Source organism: Colletotrichum tamarilloi (assembly GCF_030869305.1).
Source record: "Colletotrichum tamarilloi strain Tom-12 chromosome Unknown Scaffold_69.1, whole genome shotgun sequence".
Classification (NCBI taxonomy): domain Eukaryota; kingdom Fungi; phylum Ascomycota; class Sordariomycetes; order Glomerellales; family Glomerellaceae; genus Colletotrichum; species Colletotrichum tamarilloi.
The window spans coordinates 100645-119071 of record NW_026849451.1 but is presented as its reverse complement, the minus strand read 5'-3'; the positions used below and the strand labels follow the sequence as shown (position 1 = coordinate 119071).

Here is an 18427-nt window from a genome sequence, read left to right as displayed (position 1 = left end):
CTTGGCTCGGCTATACCAACATAATGCTAGCACGAAGGGAAGCGGCTTCAACGAACCCTAGGTGCCTATGTGTTGGCCAAGAACGATGGGGTAGAGAAAATAAGGGGAGGTGTTTGCGATGTCAACATGTACGATGACGGAGAGGCACTATCCTACACGGTTTCCGTAACCTGCTTTCGTTGGTAAGGCAGGGGGGCGCGGGAGCTTTCCTCCGGGCTCGTAGTGGTACGAGCCGAATCTCAGCTCACGGAGTTGTTTCCGTAGAGAAGTGAACCAATAGACATGTCTCAATGGCTAGCTTTCGATCAGAGGCATGCCGGGTCGACCAGGAACTGCTTACTTGTGCTTGGCTAGTTGGGCCCTTGTAATCCACTAATTAAGATGGAATCTCCCTCTTGTTCTCTTGTCCATGCTCGATCATTCCCGTGGCATACCCACTGTGCCACTTTGATCTACCATCCCGAGTGTCCGAGGTATGCCATTGGATAATTACCAGAGGAAGCAAATCGGAAATGTGGCTTGCCTTGAAGTGGCGAACCTGCAAGGAGGAGTGTGCCAGTGTGCCTCGAAGCCCCAGCTTGGACGCGACGACGAGCCACAGTTTCGACCCCGCGAGGCAGGTCAAACAGGCTTTCATCTTACATGTGCCGTCGCAGCCACGAGCAGGTGAGCGTCAAATGGCCCTTGAAATGTCTGGGCTGTTGGCGATTCTCCACCACCGCGTCATCACTGGGTTGCTTCATTGAGATACCTTTCGTTGGAAGACGGGAGTTCTTCTTCGCGGCCCAATCCTGACGGTTCCTAGGTCAATCGAATTGTCCGTTACGATTCGAGTTCTGGAATCCTGGGACTGCATCGTCCTATCTTTGCGGCTTGCCAATATTTCCGTGGTGCATTACGCTCCAATGAGCGAGCCTTTTTCAGGAGCAAAGATGATCTGTGACCCTGTAAACTCCGATGGAATTCCTGATCTCGATTTGAAAGAATCCCATTCTGCTTAGCGATCACATTTCTGGACCACCACTCGACGCTAGTTTAGCGCATGGGTTATCATCTTCTTCGGAGCACAATCTCCACGAATTTCCACGGACATTGAAGTTTCTGTCCATGTCCCTCCCCAATTTCTTCCACCTGTGCCACTCATTACCCTACTTCTCACAGGAGGTGTGGCGCAGTTGACCCTCTTGAGTTGCCAGCAACGAGTACCTAGTCACACTTTGGGGTTTAGAGCAACTGCTCAATCATGCCACTCAGAACTGGGGTCATTGCCTCTTCTTGACAATCCCTTACTTGGCTAACCCACCGTCAGCTGATTGGCTTCAAGGATCACTATGCTGCAAATCTCTAGCGTACAGTCACGAGGGAACAAGCTAGAGCCGAAACTCGAACCGCAGATGGTCCTCCGTCCGGGCCGATCGGCCTATTCCGCACAAGTTTCACCCGGCTACCAGACTAGTCCCAGAAGTGAGGGGTTTGGAGATGCTTCTACCTAGCTTATCCCGCACAGCTCTCCAAACTCTAACCATTGACAGTAAAAGGCCGTCCGCGTCTGCAGCTTAGTACGCACAGTGTATCGGTAATGCAAAGCCAGTCTGCTTGAGGCGTGCATCTGTAATGCTGTAGCTGGTCTGACATTTTGATGTCGGATCGTGTTCTGTTAGGACAGGTGCTACAGAGTAGCGACAGCATAGCGCTCCCCTTGATAGAAACAAAAGTTCCAGTCTTATCAAGCTACTGGCATTCTGGCACTTGTACCTCAACCTCAAGTCGTTCACCCAACCCACCTCACTTCTATCGGGCACGCTTTTCGTAAACACCTCGAAATCTTGAATCAGTATTCATCTGATCCCGCAGCTGCGGCTCGCTCTTTCAGGATTGTGTCCCGATGCCAGCGTCTGAGCCATCTTCGACTTGAACGGACTGACCGTCAAGATCCAACCCCCAACCAGGTCCGGCCATCGATACGATAGAAACGAACGCCATCATGGGCAATCACGATGGTCCGATCCAAATTCTACTTGCAACGGTTTCTCCAGGCTCGGCTGGTGTCGCTCTTTTTCTCGCTCTCTTCGCCGAAAACAGGCGCATGCTAGTGTTAAGTCATGCGCTATCTGCGGCGTTTGGTTGGCACCAGAAACAAAAGACTCGTGACAACGGTTTTAATGACCGTCGCAAGGGAAGTTAGGAACCTGCCACTACGCTCTATTGTTCTCGGCCCAACTGAATGAGACTAAGCTGCAATTCAGTGGTGCTCTTGACACGGATTGTAATTATTTGCATTTACTATGCGATTCGAGGCCCAAAGTCTAGTCCCAACTGTGAATTGGACACAATATGAAATCATGACAAATCGGAGTTTAGGACAGGCCTACATATACATGGCTCCTGATAAAATCGCATGCAGTAGATCGTCAGATGGCTAGCTTATTTGCTTTATAGCAAAGTTTACGTTGCTCAGAGTCGTCTCATTGAATACTTGAGGCGGTAAAGAACCAGCCATGATAATGGCCGACCACATCGACAACTTTAGGGAACGAGGTTTGCTACCTGGCTTATGATTCGCTTCATTGCGTAATAAGATGACAAGAGAAAGACTTGAACGACGGCATATAATTCTTTGGGGGCATCGGGGACTTCAAGTGGCTGACTGAGTCGTTTCAGAAGACAAAGTGCCACAGACAAACTAGTCATCAATCCGCTGGTTGTGTTAAGAGGCACAGGTATTTAACATTCGCCTACTGTATTTCATTCAACAATTATGACCACCGTACGACCAACACCAACGCTATTCATATGTGGTAGCTTCAAGTCGCACCGTAATCGCAACTTATGCTAACTTCGGATACCCCGTTTTGAAGACATTTTCCGGGTCGAACTTCTGCTTGATCTCCCTGAGCCTTGACAGGGTGTCCTCGCCATATGTTGATACCCAATCCATGTCTCTTTCAGGGCCCAGGTTACGGTTCCCGTATGGAAGCATTTGGCCTTGTTCTGAGAGGGAGTCGACCAAATCATCCGCCCACTTCTTATACTCTTCATATTCCGCCGCCTGTGCGGTGGTATCGATGACACCACCCGAGGGAGCTGCTATGCGATGCCTCTTGCGCAGAGGATAGCACACTGACGGGTTCGCCTCGATGGCTCGACCATGAGCGGCATGGATGACAGTAGCCGAGGTTGCACCCGGTGGTGGATTGCTGCCGAACGCACTGGCTGTTCCTGGAGTGAAATATTCGAACATCCTCAGTCGAGGATACCAGTGGACATTAGTCGGCGAGGGGATTGCATTGAAAAACGTAAAGTCGTCCACTGCAGGCCTAATAAGTTATTGTCGTCTGTATAGGAGGGCTGCGGTACATACCTTCTGCCACCGTGTTAAGAACTGGCGTACCAAGAGACTTCATCTTCTCAAAGAAAGCCCAACCCTGTGCCAGGTCATCATTCTCTGATGTCCAAGCAAACAGCCAGGCAAATACGGGACCAACGCCTGGGAGAGTCATGTGAGTGGCTTCGCCAGTGAAATTGACAGGCAAATTCCTCTCAAATTCACCAAACTTCTTCAACACTTCGCCAACCTGATCATTGGGAAATCCGAGAAAGCCCGCCAAGAAGCCTGTTTGGGGATACACCTTGAGTTGCAGCTCGACTACAACACCAAAGTTGCCGTTGCCAGCGCCGCAAAGAGCCCAGAGCAAATCAGGATGATCGTTCGTGTCGACGATGTCGCCGTTCGCGAGAACCACACGCGCACCGAGGATTTGGTCAGCGCCTAGCCCATGGTAAGCGCTCGTGTATCCGTAACCACCCCCCATAGCCCAGCCAGCGATGCTGACAGTCGGACACCAGCCGTGGGGGGTAACGAGCTTGTGCTGTTGCAGAAAGCGCGCGAGTTTGATGCCCAGGATGCCGCCGCCAACGCGGACGGACTTTTTATCCTCGGCGATGAGGATGCTGTCGAGACTTCTCAGATCCACGATGACGCCGTCTTTGCTCTGTGCCTGCCCGAATGTCAAGTCATGCCCACCGCTCCTGAGGCCGAATGGGATGTCTTGAGTTTTCAGCTCCTTGATGACGGCCACGACTTCAGCTTCGGTCCTCGGCCTGATGATTGCGAACGGCTGTTGGGTCATGTTCGCGTTAAAGAAGCTTCGAACTTCCTCATACTTCTCGGCCGAGTTCGTGTATACCAAAAGATTGGAGAAGTTCGTTGTGAGGTTTTTCAGCTTGGGTGCATCTGAAGCGATCTGCTCCAGCGTCGATGCTGTGGGGTGAGACTCTCGGAACTCTGGTGAAGCCTCAAGTGATGCCATTGTGGTTGACTTCTCGATATGGAATGTTGGTTGACATTGCGAAGTGTGAGATCACAACGGCGCTTATGTATGTCCCTTAAATGCTATGCGCGGAAGGGGATCTGCTGCCAAAGCGTGCAGCGCTCATCTAGGAATCTAAACAAGGACTATTAATTGGACAGGAACCCGAGAGATTTAGCCATGCTACCGTGGGGGAGGGGTCGGCTAGGCTGACGTGAGATTGAGGCAGGGCAGTATATGGTTTCTTGACGAAAGTCCCCAAAAGAGGACGCGTACAGATGGACGTATGGCCACGTCGCGATCGGTAACAGCCGCGGATTAGTTGAGGAGCTGTCAATCTCATGTCAATTTGATGCCTCCTGAAGGATCCAGAAGGAAATAGCCATTGTAATAGGTCGAGGTCTTGAGCTGTAAATAGTCGAGAGGGGTAACGATAGGCTGGGCTTGGCATTACTCGTAGCTCAAAATCATGAGTTGTGTAATATGCGGCTCAAGATGCACTTGAGACCAATGATGGATTCTGGACTAGGTGTTCGTAGAAGGTAAGATGGTGTAATCAACTCCTGGATTCAACGTGGCGGTCTAGACATGGTAGATTGGCAATCGACGGCCTCCGACGGCCTGCAATCGCTTCGCATTGTCTGCGTTAGAACTCGACAGACCCCAGACACCTATCCAGCCGGAGTGAAGCTCGCCGACTTCTGTTAAGTGGCATGTGCTTGTGTCTCGGGACCATCATTATGTGCTGGCTCTCGGAATTCTGGCGACGTGTAGTACTAGCTTTTCGAAAACCTTGATACCGGCAGAATCATGGACATTTTCGGTCCAAATGACATCCTCGAGCTTGGCCTTGGCTTCGGGCCATGTAGGTCCCAGAGAGTCTCGCAGATTGGCCAACTTCGGCAAAAGCCAACGGTCGTCCTGCTCTTCAAAGACGGATATGGCACCGATAACAAGGCTCCAGGCCAGTAGGAGTTTCGTGGCAGCGCATGTGGAGGCTGAGATCTCGAAGTTCTTGCATGCTGACCTAAGCTTGGTAGTCAGGGAGGTGAACTGGAATTTTGCACCTTGTACTTGGAGGAAGAGGGTGGTGATGTAGCTGATCATCCCAAGGCGACCTAGTTCGGCCAAGGCATTGTGTGCTGTCGTCTCCGAATACAACAGCCGGTATTGAACGCAAGTCATGAACTCTTGAAATAGGTTCGGGTCAATCTTGCGATTGGTGTGGTATAGTGCGGTCGCCAGGCGGGAGAAGTCGTGGAGATCTTGGAAGACGTTGCCCAAGCGACTGTCGGCGGCGTCTAAGAGAAGTCGTATGCTTGAAGAGCCAGGGCAGACCTCGGAGCCAACAGGGACTTTGCCCAGTATAGGGGAGAAAGCAGGCTCCCATGAGAAGGTATCCCGGAAGTAGAGCGGCTTCTCGCCGGTGCATAAACTCCAGCCAATGTCCACCCTTTGCTTCGTCAGATGTTGGGCATGAGATATCGAGGAATGGCACGTACCGGCAGATCTTGACCTGTAATTGAAGATTGTGAGAGAAGCTTTCGATTCCGCCCCTTAGCTTCACTATCTGACGCATGCCTTGGATATGTGCGGCGGCATTGTCGCGCTGTCCGAAGATTTCGGCCACCATACACATGGACACAATCGTGGCGATGGTCGAGTCGGCCAAAGCCATGTCTTGGTCCGCAATATTTTGGTTCAACAGCTGGAGTGTCTTCCAAATATGGAAGTTGGTGTGCTTGCTTGGGCTGTCTCCTTTGACAGTGTCGTTCATCAATCCTACCGTGAATAAAATCGAGTGCAGAAACGCGGCATCTGTTAGAAGCCAGTAGAACCACGGCGTCTTGCTCTCGTCGTACTGCAGGCACCATTCGATGGGGTACATCGTCTCTTTAACGACGGCGTAAACTATGACCAGGTGAGCATAACGACAATCTCGGAGCAGGGACCAAACACACATTCGAATAGCATGCCTCGCGAGGCCGCGTCAATATCGTCGGCAAATTGGAACATGTAAAGGTCATTGGGTGTGCGAAATACATGCTCGTACCAGGCAATCTTGTAGAGCTTTTGTTTTCTCGGCTCTTTAACGAGAGCAGTGAGTGACTTGGGCGCAGGTGGTTCCTCTGGTTCCTGTGGGGGTTGAGGACTAGTCTGGTTCACCCATTTGGTCGAGCGCTTTTGGCCGCCACGAGACGGGCGTGTATTCTTGCCTCGCATGACATGACTGCGTATGAGTTTCCGATCGTCTGTCGTGGGCTTTCCAGATGTATCTGTGATGACAAAGGCAAATCCCTTGCTGGCTGCAGTAGCAACGTTAGAGTGGATGACCATGGGTAGATGGATTAGAGATCATACTAGGCCGTTTCTGGTTTCCCATCTTCAACCCAGCGGATCTCAAGGGTTCTATTGCCTCTTCTAGTGAATGATCGAGTGGAGTTCTCGTATGTAATCAGCATTGGCTTGATGGAGACCTGACGGAGCTAAGGGTGCAGTCGAAACGAGCTCTGGGATGCTCTTCGAGCTGAGTTTGAAGTGAGAAGACCGGTAGGGAGGAAGAGCTGTTTACCCAAAGGGGAAAACAATCGAGGAAACGGGTCACGGAGCGTTCAAAGGCAACCAAGACCAAGCGTAAGACGGCCGGATTTACCCTGCAATCTTGCCTTATCCTGGCCCAATCTCCCCCCTCACTACGACAAAGTAAGCTGGCACGACACAACCAAAGTCCCTTCGCCGAGTACTGATTGTTGCCTTCTTCCGGCCTAGCGCCGATCCTTCCGGCCTCAGCCCCGCTCGCTGGCGGCCGCTCCGCCACGTGATATCCGGCGGTTTAGTGGACCAAGGCACTGGCGGGGGATCCATACACGCCGTCCACACACCGATTGCTTTCCGGCCTTGGACAAGCCCTGCTTCTCACATTTGATTGATGTCCATATTAGGTAACCAGTCGGTCTTCCCTTTCGAGACAGCAATCCATCACCAGGCATCCACGATGCCTCAACTTCAGCCATCTCTAGCGTTTCAGTGCCTCTGCCCTCCGGTCTACGCGCGTTCAAGAGTGCAAATTGCCTTACGTCCCAAGATTGAAGCTGCTCATACCTCAGACGACTTGAAAGCTATATATTCAGCACGAATCCGATGATGAATCTCAACATGCTGCTCTGCACAGCTCAATGCAATCACATCAACAACCGCAACAACCGCAACACCTTACTTCTTCTCGAATCACCTCACAACTCATCATGACGAGCTCACTTGAACTTACTCCCCTTACAATGGGGCCAGGCAGACTATTCCTTAACTCCCAGTTCTGTGCCACAGTCCGAACACCACCAAAGGACCTCTCCCTCTCCGGGAAGACGGCTATCGTTTCTGGAGCCAACATCGGGCTGGGCTTCACTGCCGCACGCCAGCTGCTCGATCACAATCTCTCACGCCTCATCATCGCCGTTCGATCCGCTGAAAGAGGCGAGGCTGCCGCAAAGACCCTGAGAGAAAGCCATCCCGACGCTACGGTCGAGGTCTGGTCTCTAGACATGCTCTCATACAAGTCCATCCAGGACTTTGCCAACCGCTGTTCCACATTGCCCCGGATCGACTACGTCATATTGAATGCCGGCATGGTTCAGGAAGACTTTTGGCTCTCGCCGGCAGGCCATGAGCAAGTCTTCCAGGTGAACTATCTGTCGACTGCCCTCCTCGCCATCCTTCTCTTGCCAGTCTTGAAGTCCAAGAAAGCTTCAGGCCAGCCAAGTAGATTGACAATCGTCAACTCGGGTACGGCCTTTATGGCCAAGTTCCCGGAGCAGGACAAAGTTCCCATGATAGCCGCATTTGACGACGAGAAGGCTTTCAATGCCACGGATCGGTATTCGACGTCGAAGCTCTTGGGTCACCTCTTCATCATCAAGCTCGCCGAACACGTCCGAAGGGAAGACGTCGTCGTCAACCTCGTCGACCCGGGTCTCTGTAAAGGATCAGGACTTCACCGCCACGTCGGCAGCCTCATCAAGACGATAGCGGAGGTGGGAAAGAGCTTGACGGGGAGAACTCTCGACGTCGGAGCGTCAACATACCTTGATGCGGCCGTCGTTCGAGGAGAAGAGACTCACGGAAGTTACTTGATGGACTGGAAAATCTTTCCGTAAGTGCTGACTGCCCACGCCCTTTCGTCGATGGACCTCGCTAACCGCTCGCTGACAAAGCTTTGCCAACATCATCTATACACCACAGGGCAAGACCGCCCGAGAGCAATTGTGGGAGGAGACTTTACAGGAATTGGACTTTGCCGGGGTGCGCTCGATCCTTCGCTCCATGCAGTAGGACTCGCGATAAGGACCTCGCTTCCTTCCGGGCCCTTTTGCCCCGTCAGCCTGGGACTTAGCATTACCTGGGGAACATGTTGGGTCGTATGCAGAAAGTCTAATTGCTGATTGATGCAGTCGCCTCGGATGGATACAATAGTTTCTGGTGTCAGTCTGCCTGCTTTTCTTGCTCCGTTTCCGATAAGGTGTATTGGGTGGATGGGCTTCGCTTAGATATCTCGTATCATCTTTGGTCATTCCATGGGTATTCTGGTCTACATAGAGTAATGAATTAACAGTCTCACTTCTGTACCGATTTTTCAGTTCCAACAACGCCCGCTTGTGAACGTCTCAACCGCAGGCTGTCCATCATTATGTCTGGCAAGTGGTGGCGTCAGGATGCTGTGGCGAGCTGGCATGGTGGCAAGCCGTGATCCACGAACAAGGAAATGAGTACGTGACATCTATCTCGAAGGCTTAGAGATAACGATCAATCTCAAGCTGACATTCATCTACTGAAGTCCCAATCCTTCATATCGGATGAACCGTCCGTTACGGCGCAATTGGCAGATGCAGGAAGGCGGAAGAGGTGTGTAGATCGAAGCGAGAGCTCGCCATAAGGCGCAAGATCATCAATATACTGCGTCTTCATCGGTGCAGCGGACACCATCTAACGCCGTCTCGCAGTCCACGAAGGTCTGGTCCCGGTACCAGAATCCTGTAGCCTGGCAACGGCAATTTCCTGCTTGACATGACAGCTTATGCCAAGGTGCCTCACCACTTATGTACGGTCGGTGTGGCAAGGCGCCTTCTTAGTTGAGATGGTACGTTGTATTGCTATCCCAACTGAAGGGGGCTAGGCTCTGCCCCTCCAACGATGAGTGAGCTTCCAACTCTGCATTACAATACTCAGGGGAACGATGGCATAGCGACCCGTGAGAACTAGCAAACGATCCTCGAGTCTTGGCGATCTTACCTTTTGGATGGCTCGCGATAGGGTATCACCGGTTGAGTGCCATCGCCGAGCTGTCGGATGCGTTCACTCGGGGTTTCTCTATGTCCTGAGAAGGAAGTGATATTGTAGCCGAACGTCACCGGCGTGTGGTTCCAGCCCTCTCTTCGAGCCCCCCTTCGACTTGTACGTAGCTGAGCGATGAAGCGGTACGATAACCACTTCCGGGTCTGCGCCCGCTGCCAAGACGCCGCATTATTTGTAGAAAGCATCCAAGTTCCAACAGACCTCACTGGAGATCCGCAAACTAAGAAGGACCCGAGCCAGGGGACCGCTGCGGATGACCCTAGAGCCAAACGACCCTGGCGATTCCGCACGATGGACATCTATTGACTCCAGGTGCAAATCATTTGTGGCGATTCCTCAGCTCGCCCAGCGGAGTATCTCCCAAGACTTTTCCAAGACGGCAAGATGCGCCCATACGAAGCATTGGCATCGCCAAGGAGAAAGCCAAGTTGCCGCGAACCGAGGTTTCTGCAGTGATTTACGCATCGTGGTTCTTGGAAGAAGTTTCGTTCCAGCGTCTACAACATGAGAGTTCTGACGAACGTCAAAAATGTAATTTATCAAGGGAAAGTTTAAAAGAACCTTCAATCATCGTTTCATGACGGTAATCGTTATTGGAAACAGCCGTCTAGACCATTGGGTAAAGGCGAGTCATTGGGTTGGCTTGCGCCAAGAGACCATTTCGAACTCACATCGAATACGGAAGCTTCTTAACAGTCGCCCTGGCGCATGACTGACGATGTCGACCATGAGGATGCAAGCTATTCGCGTAGTTCCCGACTTATTCACGGGCTGCCACATCTGCCGCCACGCCGCCCGAAGAGCAAGAAATGGAATCCAGGATATGGCTTGCGATGGCCCAGCGCGGAGTCGCGCCGCACAAACGTTCTTGACGTCTCTTGGCACGCCTAACAAAGTGCCTGCTGTGTTTCGAGCACATAATGAATGATAAGAGATCACGCGCCTATTGCGATAACAGTGGAGGGAGTTACACCATGTCGAGTTGGCCAGCATCCCTGATGCAACATCAAGCTCGCAACGCGCGGTGTACCCAATCGCAGCGTCGGTTTTTGACCTGCCGAAAGAAGACCAGTGCCGGTCGGGAGTGTGCTCTGGCGCGAACGACAAGACACCGTACGGAAAAGCTGTTGGCCTGTTGTGCGTGTACGGTCTTGAAAATGGCGGGTGGCTAGTCCCTGCAAGCCAAGACTTCAATGTCACAGGGCAAACGCCGCGGCCGGCTGTGATTTCGAGGGCTTATCATCGGCTCGTAAGCTGGCGCAGAAGCATCATGTTCCGCAGGGAGTTCCGCGCGCCAGCAATCCTACCGGCGAACATCTATGTTGTGTGTATCGTGTCCGACGCAAGTCTGATGTCCGTTTGAAATCGAGATGTGAAGTGCCCATTATCGGCGAACGATTTGGGAAGAGTAAGCGCAAAAAAAAAATCCGTGAGCGCATGTCGAATGCTGGTTAGGTGGTATAGTGAAAGGTACGGATATAGACCTCAAAATCGAAAGCAATCTGGCCCAAATCGCACGGAGTGGCTAGCCAATTGTACGGCAGAAGACTGACAGGGATGACTGATAGGACGCGTTGCTTGATCCATCTAATAAGCTGCCGATGTTTGGCGCCAGTCTGGTTCGAGCATGGATGATGGCCGTCAAAAAGTTCCTCCAGAAGCAGTGTTCTGCGTCCCTCCGCCCCCGCACACCTAGCTGAAGTTCTGAACACAGATTACACAGATTAATCAACTTGCCACTTTGTGGCTGGTCGGATGATACGACTCCTCTTTGTTCACGGCTCTTGAGTGGTCAATTCGGTTGCAAATCCCCCGTCCATCTGGCTGATAAGAGTCGGAGAGATGGGCTGGGGGAGAGAGGGGGGGAAGGGACAGACAGACAGGGGTTGGTCTCCGTAACGGAGCAGGGCTGCATTGTTGGATGGGGAGGAACAATACCAATACCCTCTGTCTCACTCACGAGACTCAAGAGTCAACTCTGGTGTTGGATGGGCGTGAGGCTCTGGTAGCTTCAGCGCCTCTCTTTCAGGCTGCAGAGATGGTGTGCATTTCCCCGGATAGTGACAAGCTTTCGGGCAAGATCTCTTGATTTTCTTGTCCTTCTTGATGGCAGGTCTTGGACGTCTTGGACGTCTTGGACGCTCTTGGGAGACCTGGGGGGATGTCGTGAAAGTCTTGGGCAGCGGGCTTGGGCAAAGCTTGAGGGGTCTTGGGGGTTCTTGGGAGAGGGACGCCACGTCCAGGGTCCTTAGATCATATCCTTTTTGAGCCATCGCCGCGAGCTACCAAGGGCCCCGAGTCGTCTTTGCCGTCGACTAGCGCGTCAATGGGTAAAGGGAGAAGTAGCAAAAAGGGCCGAGGCGGGGGCTAATAGGTCGAGTGGCCGTTCCCTCCAACGTCAACAATCAGCCATCCACACCATCCAGCTAGAGGACGAATTAACCGTTTTCCACCAACCTTCCGTGCTTCTTCGACGCCGTTTTGACGGTGCCTCCCGCCCTCGCCTGGCTGCGGCAAACACCGCTGGAATAGTCGTAGTGTAACGTCGTGGCTTCCGACTAGCTCGTCTCTTCGCGTGTTGGTGAGGTGCTTTTGCTTTTGCATTGTCGTGCCTACGTAGTAAGGTACCAGCTGAGGGAAGCGAAGCGGCGCAGCAATGTAACCAGTGATAAGCTGGAACGACCGAGAGCCCATTCGTAGGAATCCAAGCAATGGTACGGGTACGGTTGTGTAGGTCTCAATACTCCACAGCGACATGATCGATTGATCGATGCCATCACAATGGAAAGCCAGGCTGGTGGATGGGATGCCTCTCCATCCCGGCCCTCACGTCTTATCGTGGTCTCATTTGGACCACCACACAGAGTTTCTTGTCCTTATTCTTCCGGAGCGGCTCCCTCCCACATGCCAGTCCCACCAAATATGCTTCTTGGCGGGAGCACAGTGAAAGGCCAGCACTTTCACACGCGACAGTGCACGGCCAATGCCGAGAGGGATCCCCGGATTGGTAGTCGTATACGGAGTCGGAAACTCGCCATGCCACCAGCATCCCCGCCACTGCCATATTGCCTGCTCAGAGCCTGAGATTGGACATTGATGGGGGGCCAGCGTGGATCAAGTGTCTCTACACGGCGTACGGAGTAACTGCGTACCAACTCTATTCATCAGAGATTCGATCGACCAAAGCGTGTGAGACACGGGCTGCTCCTCCTTCTGTTGGCTGGTGTGTCGCACCACGACGAAGCCATCGCGATTACGACGGGGGGCGGATTCGTAAAGGGCCCAACGTCCAAGGTACCATTGGCAGAACCAAATCTCGCGAGAACTGCAGCCGCATTCGCTGACGTTCAAAAAAGTCCCCAAAAGAGGTCTCCCCGCTATTGGTATCTTGGACCTGCCATACTGGATCAAGCCACTCGAGGGCCCAACTGCTTGGCATCACCAGCGGAAGCGCACTTGATCTCCTAAACAGGCGGTTTCCTGCGTGTTGGCGGCCCTGCCTGGTCGACGGGAAAGTCCAGCAGCTGGTGGGCATGATCACCTCGTCGCCAGGCGCACCAGGATCCCTCATCTCTGAAGGCCCATCCACTTTGTGGGTTCCTGGGTCAGTGGGTGCCGAATGCAACTGGACCCCGGTAGGTGGCCGGGAGGAGGAGTGGGAGGGAGTGGGAGGAGGTGGGGTTTTCCTTTCCGCCCATCGGCCCAGGACTAGGAAACTGGAGTCTGAAGGACACCAAGGGAGAAGAAGGCAGAAAAAAAGGACGAACTGAACCGGCATGTTAGAACGACATCTCAGGCATATGGTTCGTTCGAAGGAGGATGGCTATCCCGCACCCAGACTAGGCCTACTCAAGCAAGTATTGGGCTACACGTGACTACACCGCCGCAGCAGCCACGTTCGACCCGGAATCTCTATTATTCCTGCAGTTTCTAGAGGAGAGGAAGGCGTAGGTAGCTTCCTCTCCTGCTGTGTACACCTTCCTCTACTCCGTACTGCACCTTCCACTACCTCCTACTATACCTTCCACTTTACCCTCTTCTACAATGCCAACTATGGGAAGGCGCGCACCCATAGCCCAAAACGTAAATACCCTTTGGCAGTATAGTCAAGCGCAGCCCACCATTTGCTCAAGTAGGCCTAGTCTGGGTGCGGGATAGCCGTCCTCCTTCGAAGGAAGTTTGTGTCTCTGCATGTACTGGGATAGACGCTGTGATTCTCTCTTGTTGGTCTTTTTCACCACCCTCTCACTTCCTCCATATCATCGTCTCACAACCTCTCATCTCATCTTATTCTTTCATTGCAGCCGCCCCCCGGTAGATTGCGCCCAAAGCGGTTCTAGTGCGAATGCAGACCGATCCCTCCTACCGCGTCCCAGAACCTTTGATATCGGTCTTGTCGCAATGCAGAAGGTAGACCTCCCTGTCACAAGCGTTGCACTGGGGTCTTCGGACGCACAAGCAGAGGAGGGAGGGTGACGGGCTGGAGTTCCAGCCCTGAATATGATCATCCCTGCCACCTCGACTCGGATTCCAGAAAGGGGAAGCTCGCTGGTTCGACTGGCCCAGTGCCATCTCGGCTTCCCATCTATACCAGGCGCATAGGGATCTCTGCTGTTACCTGTATCCTCGGGATCGTCTCGTGGCGAAACTGGGACCACCGTCGTGTCCGTTCGTTGCCAGGCCGTTGGGAACCCTTGGCTCCACCGTCGATAAGCATCCGGTTGTGTGACAAGGATGGCCGCCTCGTGGCTCTTGAATGTTAAAAGGTCGAGATGTCCTCGGTTCCCTCCACCCGCCTCTCGTCTCTTTCTCGGTCACTGGCAACTTTCCAGCCCAAGCGTCCACGGGTCCACCGAATCAAGCTTCTACAACCTTTTCAAGGTGAAGAATACCGACCCAGTGCATCAAAATGTCCGACATTCGTGAAGAACGGGCCCCCGTCCACCAGGGCGGTGTGGTCTCGAACGAGAAGGTCTCGACCGAAAAGACTGCTCCTGTAAGTTGGTCTGGATGTCGATGAACATCACATACCTCTCCATTGATGAACCATATGCTGATGCCTTCCCCCCAGATCGTCGATGCCCACCCCGATGGGGCCGACTATAACGAACACGTTGAGCACGACTTCAACGTTACCGAAGACGATTTGCTCGAGGCCAAGGAGCTCGCCTCGCAGATGTCCCTCGACGAGGTCCGCGAGATGATGTTCAACGTCCACAAGATCCACGAGAAGGACCCCAACTTCCCTCTCGCCATTATCGAGAAGATCGAGGCTTTCCTCAGCAACGACGATGTCTTTGAGAACACTGAGAAGCATGAGACTCTCATTCAGGAGATGAAGCTCGAGGCCGCCCTCATCACCGGTAACTCGCCATACGCCGAGGTCCGCGCCGTCGTCGACAACCACGACGACCCCACCATGCCCAGTTCGACACTCCGCGCCTGGGTTATCGGTCTCGTCTTCTCTGCCCTGCTCGCCTTCGTAAATCAGCTCTTCTCCGTCCGCTACCCATCCATCACCATTCTGGCCAACGTTGCTCAGTTGCTCGCCTACCCCCTGGGTAAGCTGTGGGAGAAGTCCCTGCCTGATGTTGGATTCACCGTCGCCGGCCACCGTTACTCGCTGAACCCCGGCCCATTCAACCGCAAGGAGCACATGCTCATCACCATCATGGCCAACGTCGCCTACAACATCCCCTACACCAACTACATCATTTGGACCCAAGTGCTTTCACAGTACTTTAACCAATCCTATGCTGCCAACTTTGGGTACCAGCTTCTCATCTCCTTGTCGACCAACTTCATCGGATACGGTCTTGCGGGTCTCTGCAGAAGATTCCTCGTCTACCCTTCGTACTGCGTGTGGCCGGCATCCTTGGTGACCATTGCGCTGAACTCTGCGTTCCACACCGACAAGAACTCCGTCGTCGATGGCCCCTTCAACAGCATCTGGCGCTGGAGCAGACAAAAGTTCTTCTACATCACCTTTGCCGCCATGTTCGTCTGGTTCTGGTTCCCCAACTACCTGTTCACGGCTCTGTCCACCTTCAGCTGGATGACCTGGATCGCCCCCAAGAACCGCAACCTCGCGACAATCACTGGCTTCAACAGTGGTCTTGGTCTCAACCCCTTCCCTACTTTTGACTGGAACATCCTGTTGTACGACAACACCGACCCTCTCATGGTCCCCTTCTTCTCCACCTTCAACAAGTTCCTCGGCACCTTCATCTCCATGTTCGTCGTCTTGGCTGTTTGGTACACAAACACCTACAACACTGGATACCTGCCCATCAACTCCAACAAGGTCTACGACCACTTTGGCGCTCTGTACAACGTCTCCCGCGCCGTCAACGAGCACGGTCTGTTCGACAAGGAGGCGTACGAGGCGTACTCTCCCCCCTTCTTGGGTGCTGCCAATGTCATGATCTACATGTTCTTCTTCGCCATCTACACCGCCACCATCACCTACGCCGCTCTCTACCACCGTCACGAGATTGCCCTTGGCTTCAAGGCTCTCATCGGTAGCTTCAGAAAGAACAGCGACATTGAGAAGGACCAGGTCCTCGATGTCCACAGCCGTCTGATGAAGGCATACCCCGAGGTCCCTGAATGGCACTACCTCACTGTCCTCGTCATTGCCATTGCGTTGGGCTGTGGCGGTATCGCTGGTTGGCCCACGTACACCACCGTCGGTGTCGTCTTCTATGGTATCATCCTCTGCATGATTTTCGTCGTGCCGGTCGGTATCATCAAGGCCATGACGGGTATCGAGGTCACTCTGAACGTGCTTGCCGAGTTCATCGGTGGTTCCTGGGTTGAGGGTAACGCCCTGGCCATGAACTACTTCAAGTCCTTCGGCTACGTTACCTGCGCTCACGCCGTCTGGTTCTCCAACGACTTGAAGCTCGCACACTACGTCAAGATTCCCCCTCGCCACACCTTCTGGGCTCAGATCATTGCGACTTTCGTGTCCACTCTCGTCTGTCTCGGCGTTCTGAAGTTCCAGATGTTCAGCATCCCGGGTATCTGCACCGAGGACGCCAAGTTCAAGATGACCTGCCCCGGTATCAACACCTTCTTCACCGCCTCTGTCCTTTGGGGCACCGTTGGTCCCAAGAAGATTTGGGGTGCTGGCGGCCAGTACACTGCCACCCTCCTCGGCTTTCCCCTCGGTGTCGCCATCGTGCTCTTCTTCTGGAGCTTGAACAAGTTCTTCCCCAAGTGGAAGTGGGTTCGTCAGATTCATCCCGTCGCCATCATGTACGGAGGTCTCGTCTGGGCCCCCTACAACATGTCCTTCGTCTGGCCCTCCGTCCCCATTGCCTACTTCTCCTGGGTCTACCTCAAGGGCCGCTTCTTGGGTCTGTGGTCCAAGGTCAGTTACTTCACTGCCACCGGTAGTCGCATTTTGACGCTAACACTTACTTTCAGTACAACTTCGTTCTCTCCGCCGCCTTCTCTTGCGGTATCGCCGTTTCCTCCATCATCATGTTCTTCGGCCTTCAATGGCAGGAGATCGAGATCGACTGGTGGGGCAACTCAGTCGTAAGTTTTTTCCGGCTCCCAAGTTGATCTCAAAGGAACACTACTAACATCACCATCTTCACAGGTCAGCCAGGGTTGCGAAGGCAAGGCTTGCCGTCTGCTTACTCTTGCAAAGGGCGAGTACTTCGGTCCCCGCATTGGAGACTTCCACTAGACGTGGAACCTCTTTTCCTATTGCACAACCAAGTTGTGCTTGTGGCTTTTTATTTCGAATTTCAGCGCATGTATGATGTGATGAAAAGAGCATGGAGACTAGAGACATCGTGGACACGTACCTAGAAGCGGTGTTATAATCAGCGGATGTAACGATTTGAAGGATGAAGAAATACCCAACCATTCATTTATGACTTAGTGGAAGAATGTTATACCCCCATTGAGCAAGCTCAGTCTAGTCTTTGCCCAATGTTCTTTGATGCCGTGTTATGCGTATCGAAGTTGAGGGCTATTCGGTCGTTCTATCCCAGCATTCTTATCATTTCAACATGTCGATCTAGTAACACTTGCCAGTGATTGTTCTCGGGAGGCACTCGCCTCATTTTATGCGTTCGAATCCCAATGGTTCATGCTTGTCGTGGACATCTCTATCCCCCTTGAGCTCACGTATCTCCTGGGCCGTATATAACGAGATTTGCCAACGCCGATGCCGCGGGGTCGGCAGTCGCTCGGTGCCGGGCCGGCGTGGCTATGCTGGGAAAAGGGTGCCTCATTGGGTCGCTTAGACGATGTCCACGATCAATCCACGAACTCGCTGATCAGGCTCGGTACTGATCTCTGAGACTTTGCTGACTTTGAAGACAGGTTACTGAAATGTTGGATCTGGAGATGTTGGCGACATGACCCCCAAGATAATTAAGACACGAAATTAAAGCTCCAGGTGTGTCAAGAAGTTGTCGTCACCCTAAATTGTGTCAGCCTTACGTTATTCGGCAATAGATTTGATTGAAGCACAAGCACGCATACTCTCGACGACTCGCTGCGTGCAAAGGAAGGAAAAGCGAGACAATAGACTAATCTCCGTGGGACGACGACGACGAAGTCAGCCAGATGCGTGACGCAAGAAACGCTCCAGCTCCGTCTCTTTGAGTTAGCTTTCCATGCCTACCAGACTTTAGGAAACACCACGGCTTTCTCTTCGTGCCTCGTCTTCCCCATCATCGACTTTGAGCGGGCCTGGTGCCATCGACTTGGGCCTAATATCTATCGAAGGATGTTTGTTGAACGCATTG

The 18427-nt window shown here is 53.0% G+C and overlaps 9 protein-coding genes across 9 annotated transcripts; 3 read left to right on the top strand and 6 right to left on the bottom strand.

Moving 5' to 3' along the window:
• Nucleotides 1–376: 376 nt before the first annotated feature.
• Nucleotides 377–637, bottom strand: CTAM01_11910 (uncharacterized protein; the record flags this gene model as incomplete). Its single annotated transcript, XM_060527919.1, has 1 exon — nucleotides 377–637. One exon carries the CDS (start codon nucleotides 635–637, stop codon nucleotides 377–379), a length of 261 nt encoding a protein of 86 aa, XP_060377463.1.
• A 2190-nt stretch (nucleotides 638–2827) lies between these two features.
• Nucleotides 2828–4310, bottom strand: CTAM01_11909 (FAD/FMN-containing dehydrogenase; the record flags this gene model as incomplete). The annotated part of the gene is made up of 2 exons (XM_060527918.1): nucleotides 2828–3309; nucleotides 3362–4310. 2 exons carry the CDS (start codon nucleotides 4308–4310, stop codon nucleotides 2828–2830), a joined length of 1431 nt encoding a protein of 476 aa, XP_060377462.1.
• A 738-nt stretch (nucleotides 4311–5048) lies between these two features.
• On the bottom strand, nucleotides 5049–6647 carry CTAM01_11908 (uncharacterized protein; the record flags this gene model as incomplete). Its single annotated transcript, XM_060527917.1, has 3 exons — nucleotides 5049–5763; nucleotides 5813–6221; nucleotides 6272–6647. 3 exons carry the CDS (start codon nucleotides 6645–6647, stop codon nucleotides 5049–5051), a joined length of 1500 nt encoding a protein of 499 aa, XP_060377461.1.
• A 908-nt stretch (nucleotides 6648–7555) lies between these two features.
• On the top strand, nucleotides 7556–8636 carry CTAM01_11907 (short-chain dehydrogenase; the record flags this gene model as incomplete). The annotated part of the gene is made up of 2 exons (XM_060527916.1): nucleotides 7556–8457; nucleotides 8519–8636. The coding sequence occupies 2 exons, from the start codon at nucleotides 7556–7558 to the stop codon at nucleotides 8634–8636; spliced, it is 1020 nt and encodes a 339-aa protein (XP_060377460.1).
• A 1650-nt stretch (nucleotides 8637–10286) lies between these two features.
• CTAM01_11906 (uncharacterized protein) lies at nucleotides 10287–10649 on the bottom strand (the record flags this gene model as incomplete). Its single annotated transcript, XM_060527915.1, has 1 exon — nucleotides 10287–10649. One exon carries the CDS (start codon nucleotides 10647–10649, stop codon nucleotides 10287–10289), a length of 363 nt encoding a protein of 120 aa, XP_060377459.1.
• A 959-nt stretch (nucleotides 10650–11608) lies between these two features.
• Nucleotides 11609–11929, bottom strand: CTAM01_11905 (uncharacterized protein; the record flags this gene model as incomplete). The annotated part of the gene is made up of 1 exon (XM_060527914.1): nucleotides 11609–11929. One exon carries the CDS (start codon nucleotides 11927–11929, stop codon nucleotides 11609–11611), a length of 321 nt encoding a protein of 106 aa, XP_060377458.1.
• A 508-nt stretch (nucleotides 11930–12437) lies between these two features.
• On the top strand, nucleotides 12438–12753 carry CTAM01_11904 (uncharacterized protein; the record flags this gene model as incomplete). Its single annotated transcript, XM_060527913.1, has 2 exons — nucleotides 12438–12585; nucleotides 12623–12753. 2 exons carry the CDS (start codon nucleotides 12438–12440, stop codon nucleotides 12751–12753), a joined length of 279 nt encoding a protein of 92 aa, XP_060377457.1.
• A 156-nt stretch (nucleotides 12754–12909) lies between these two features.
• Nucleotides 12910–13434, bottom strand: CTAM01_11903 (uncharacterized protein; the record flags this gene model as incomplete). The annotated part of the gene is made up of 1 exon (XM_060527912.1): nucleotides 12910–13434. The coding sequence occupies one exon, from the start codon at nucleotides 13432–13434 to the stop codon at nucleotides 12910–12912; it is 525 nt and encodes a 174-aa protein (XP_060377456.1).
• Nucleotides 13435–14565: 1131 nt separating this feature from the next.
• On the top strand, nucleotides 14566–17355 carry CTAM01_11902 (OPT oligopeptide transporter; the record flags this gene model as incomplete). Its single annotated transcript, XM_060527911.1, has 4 exons — nucleotides 14566–14652; nucleotides 14728–17031; nucleotides 17088–17201; nucleotides 17266–17355. 4 exons carry the CDS (start codon nucleotides 14566–14568, stop codon nucleotides 17353–17355), a joined length of 2595 nt encoding a protein of 864 aa, XP_060377455.1.
• Nucleotides 17356–18427: the final 1072 nt, after the last annotated feature.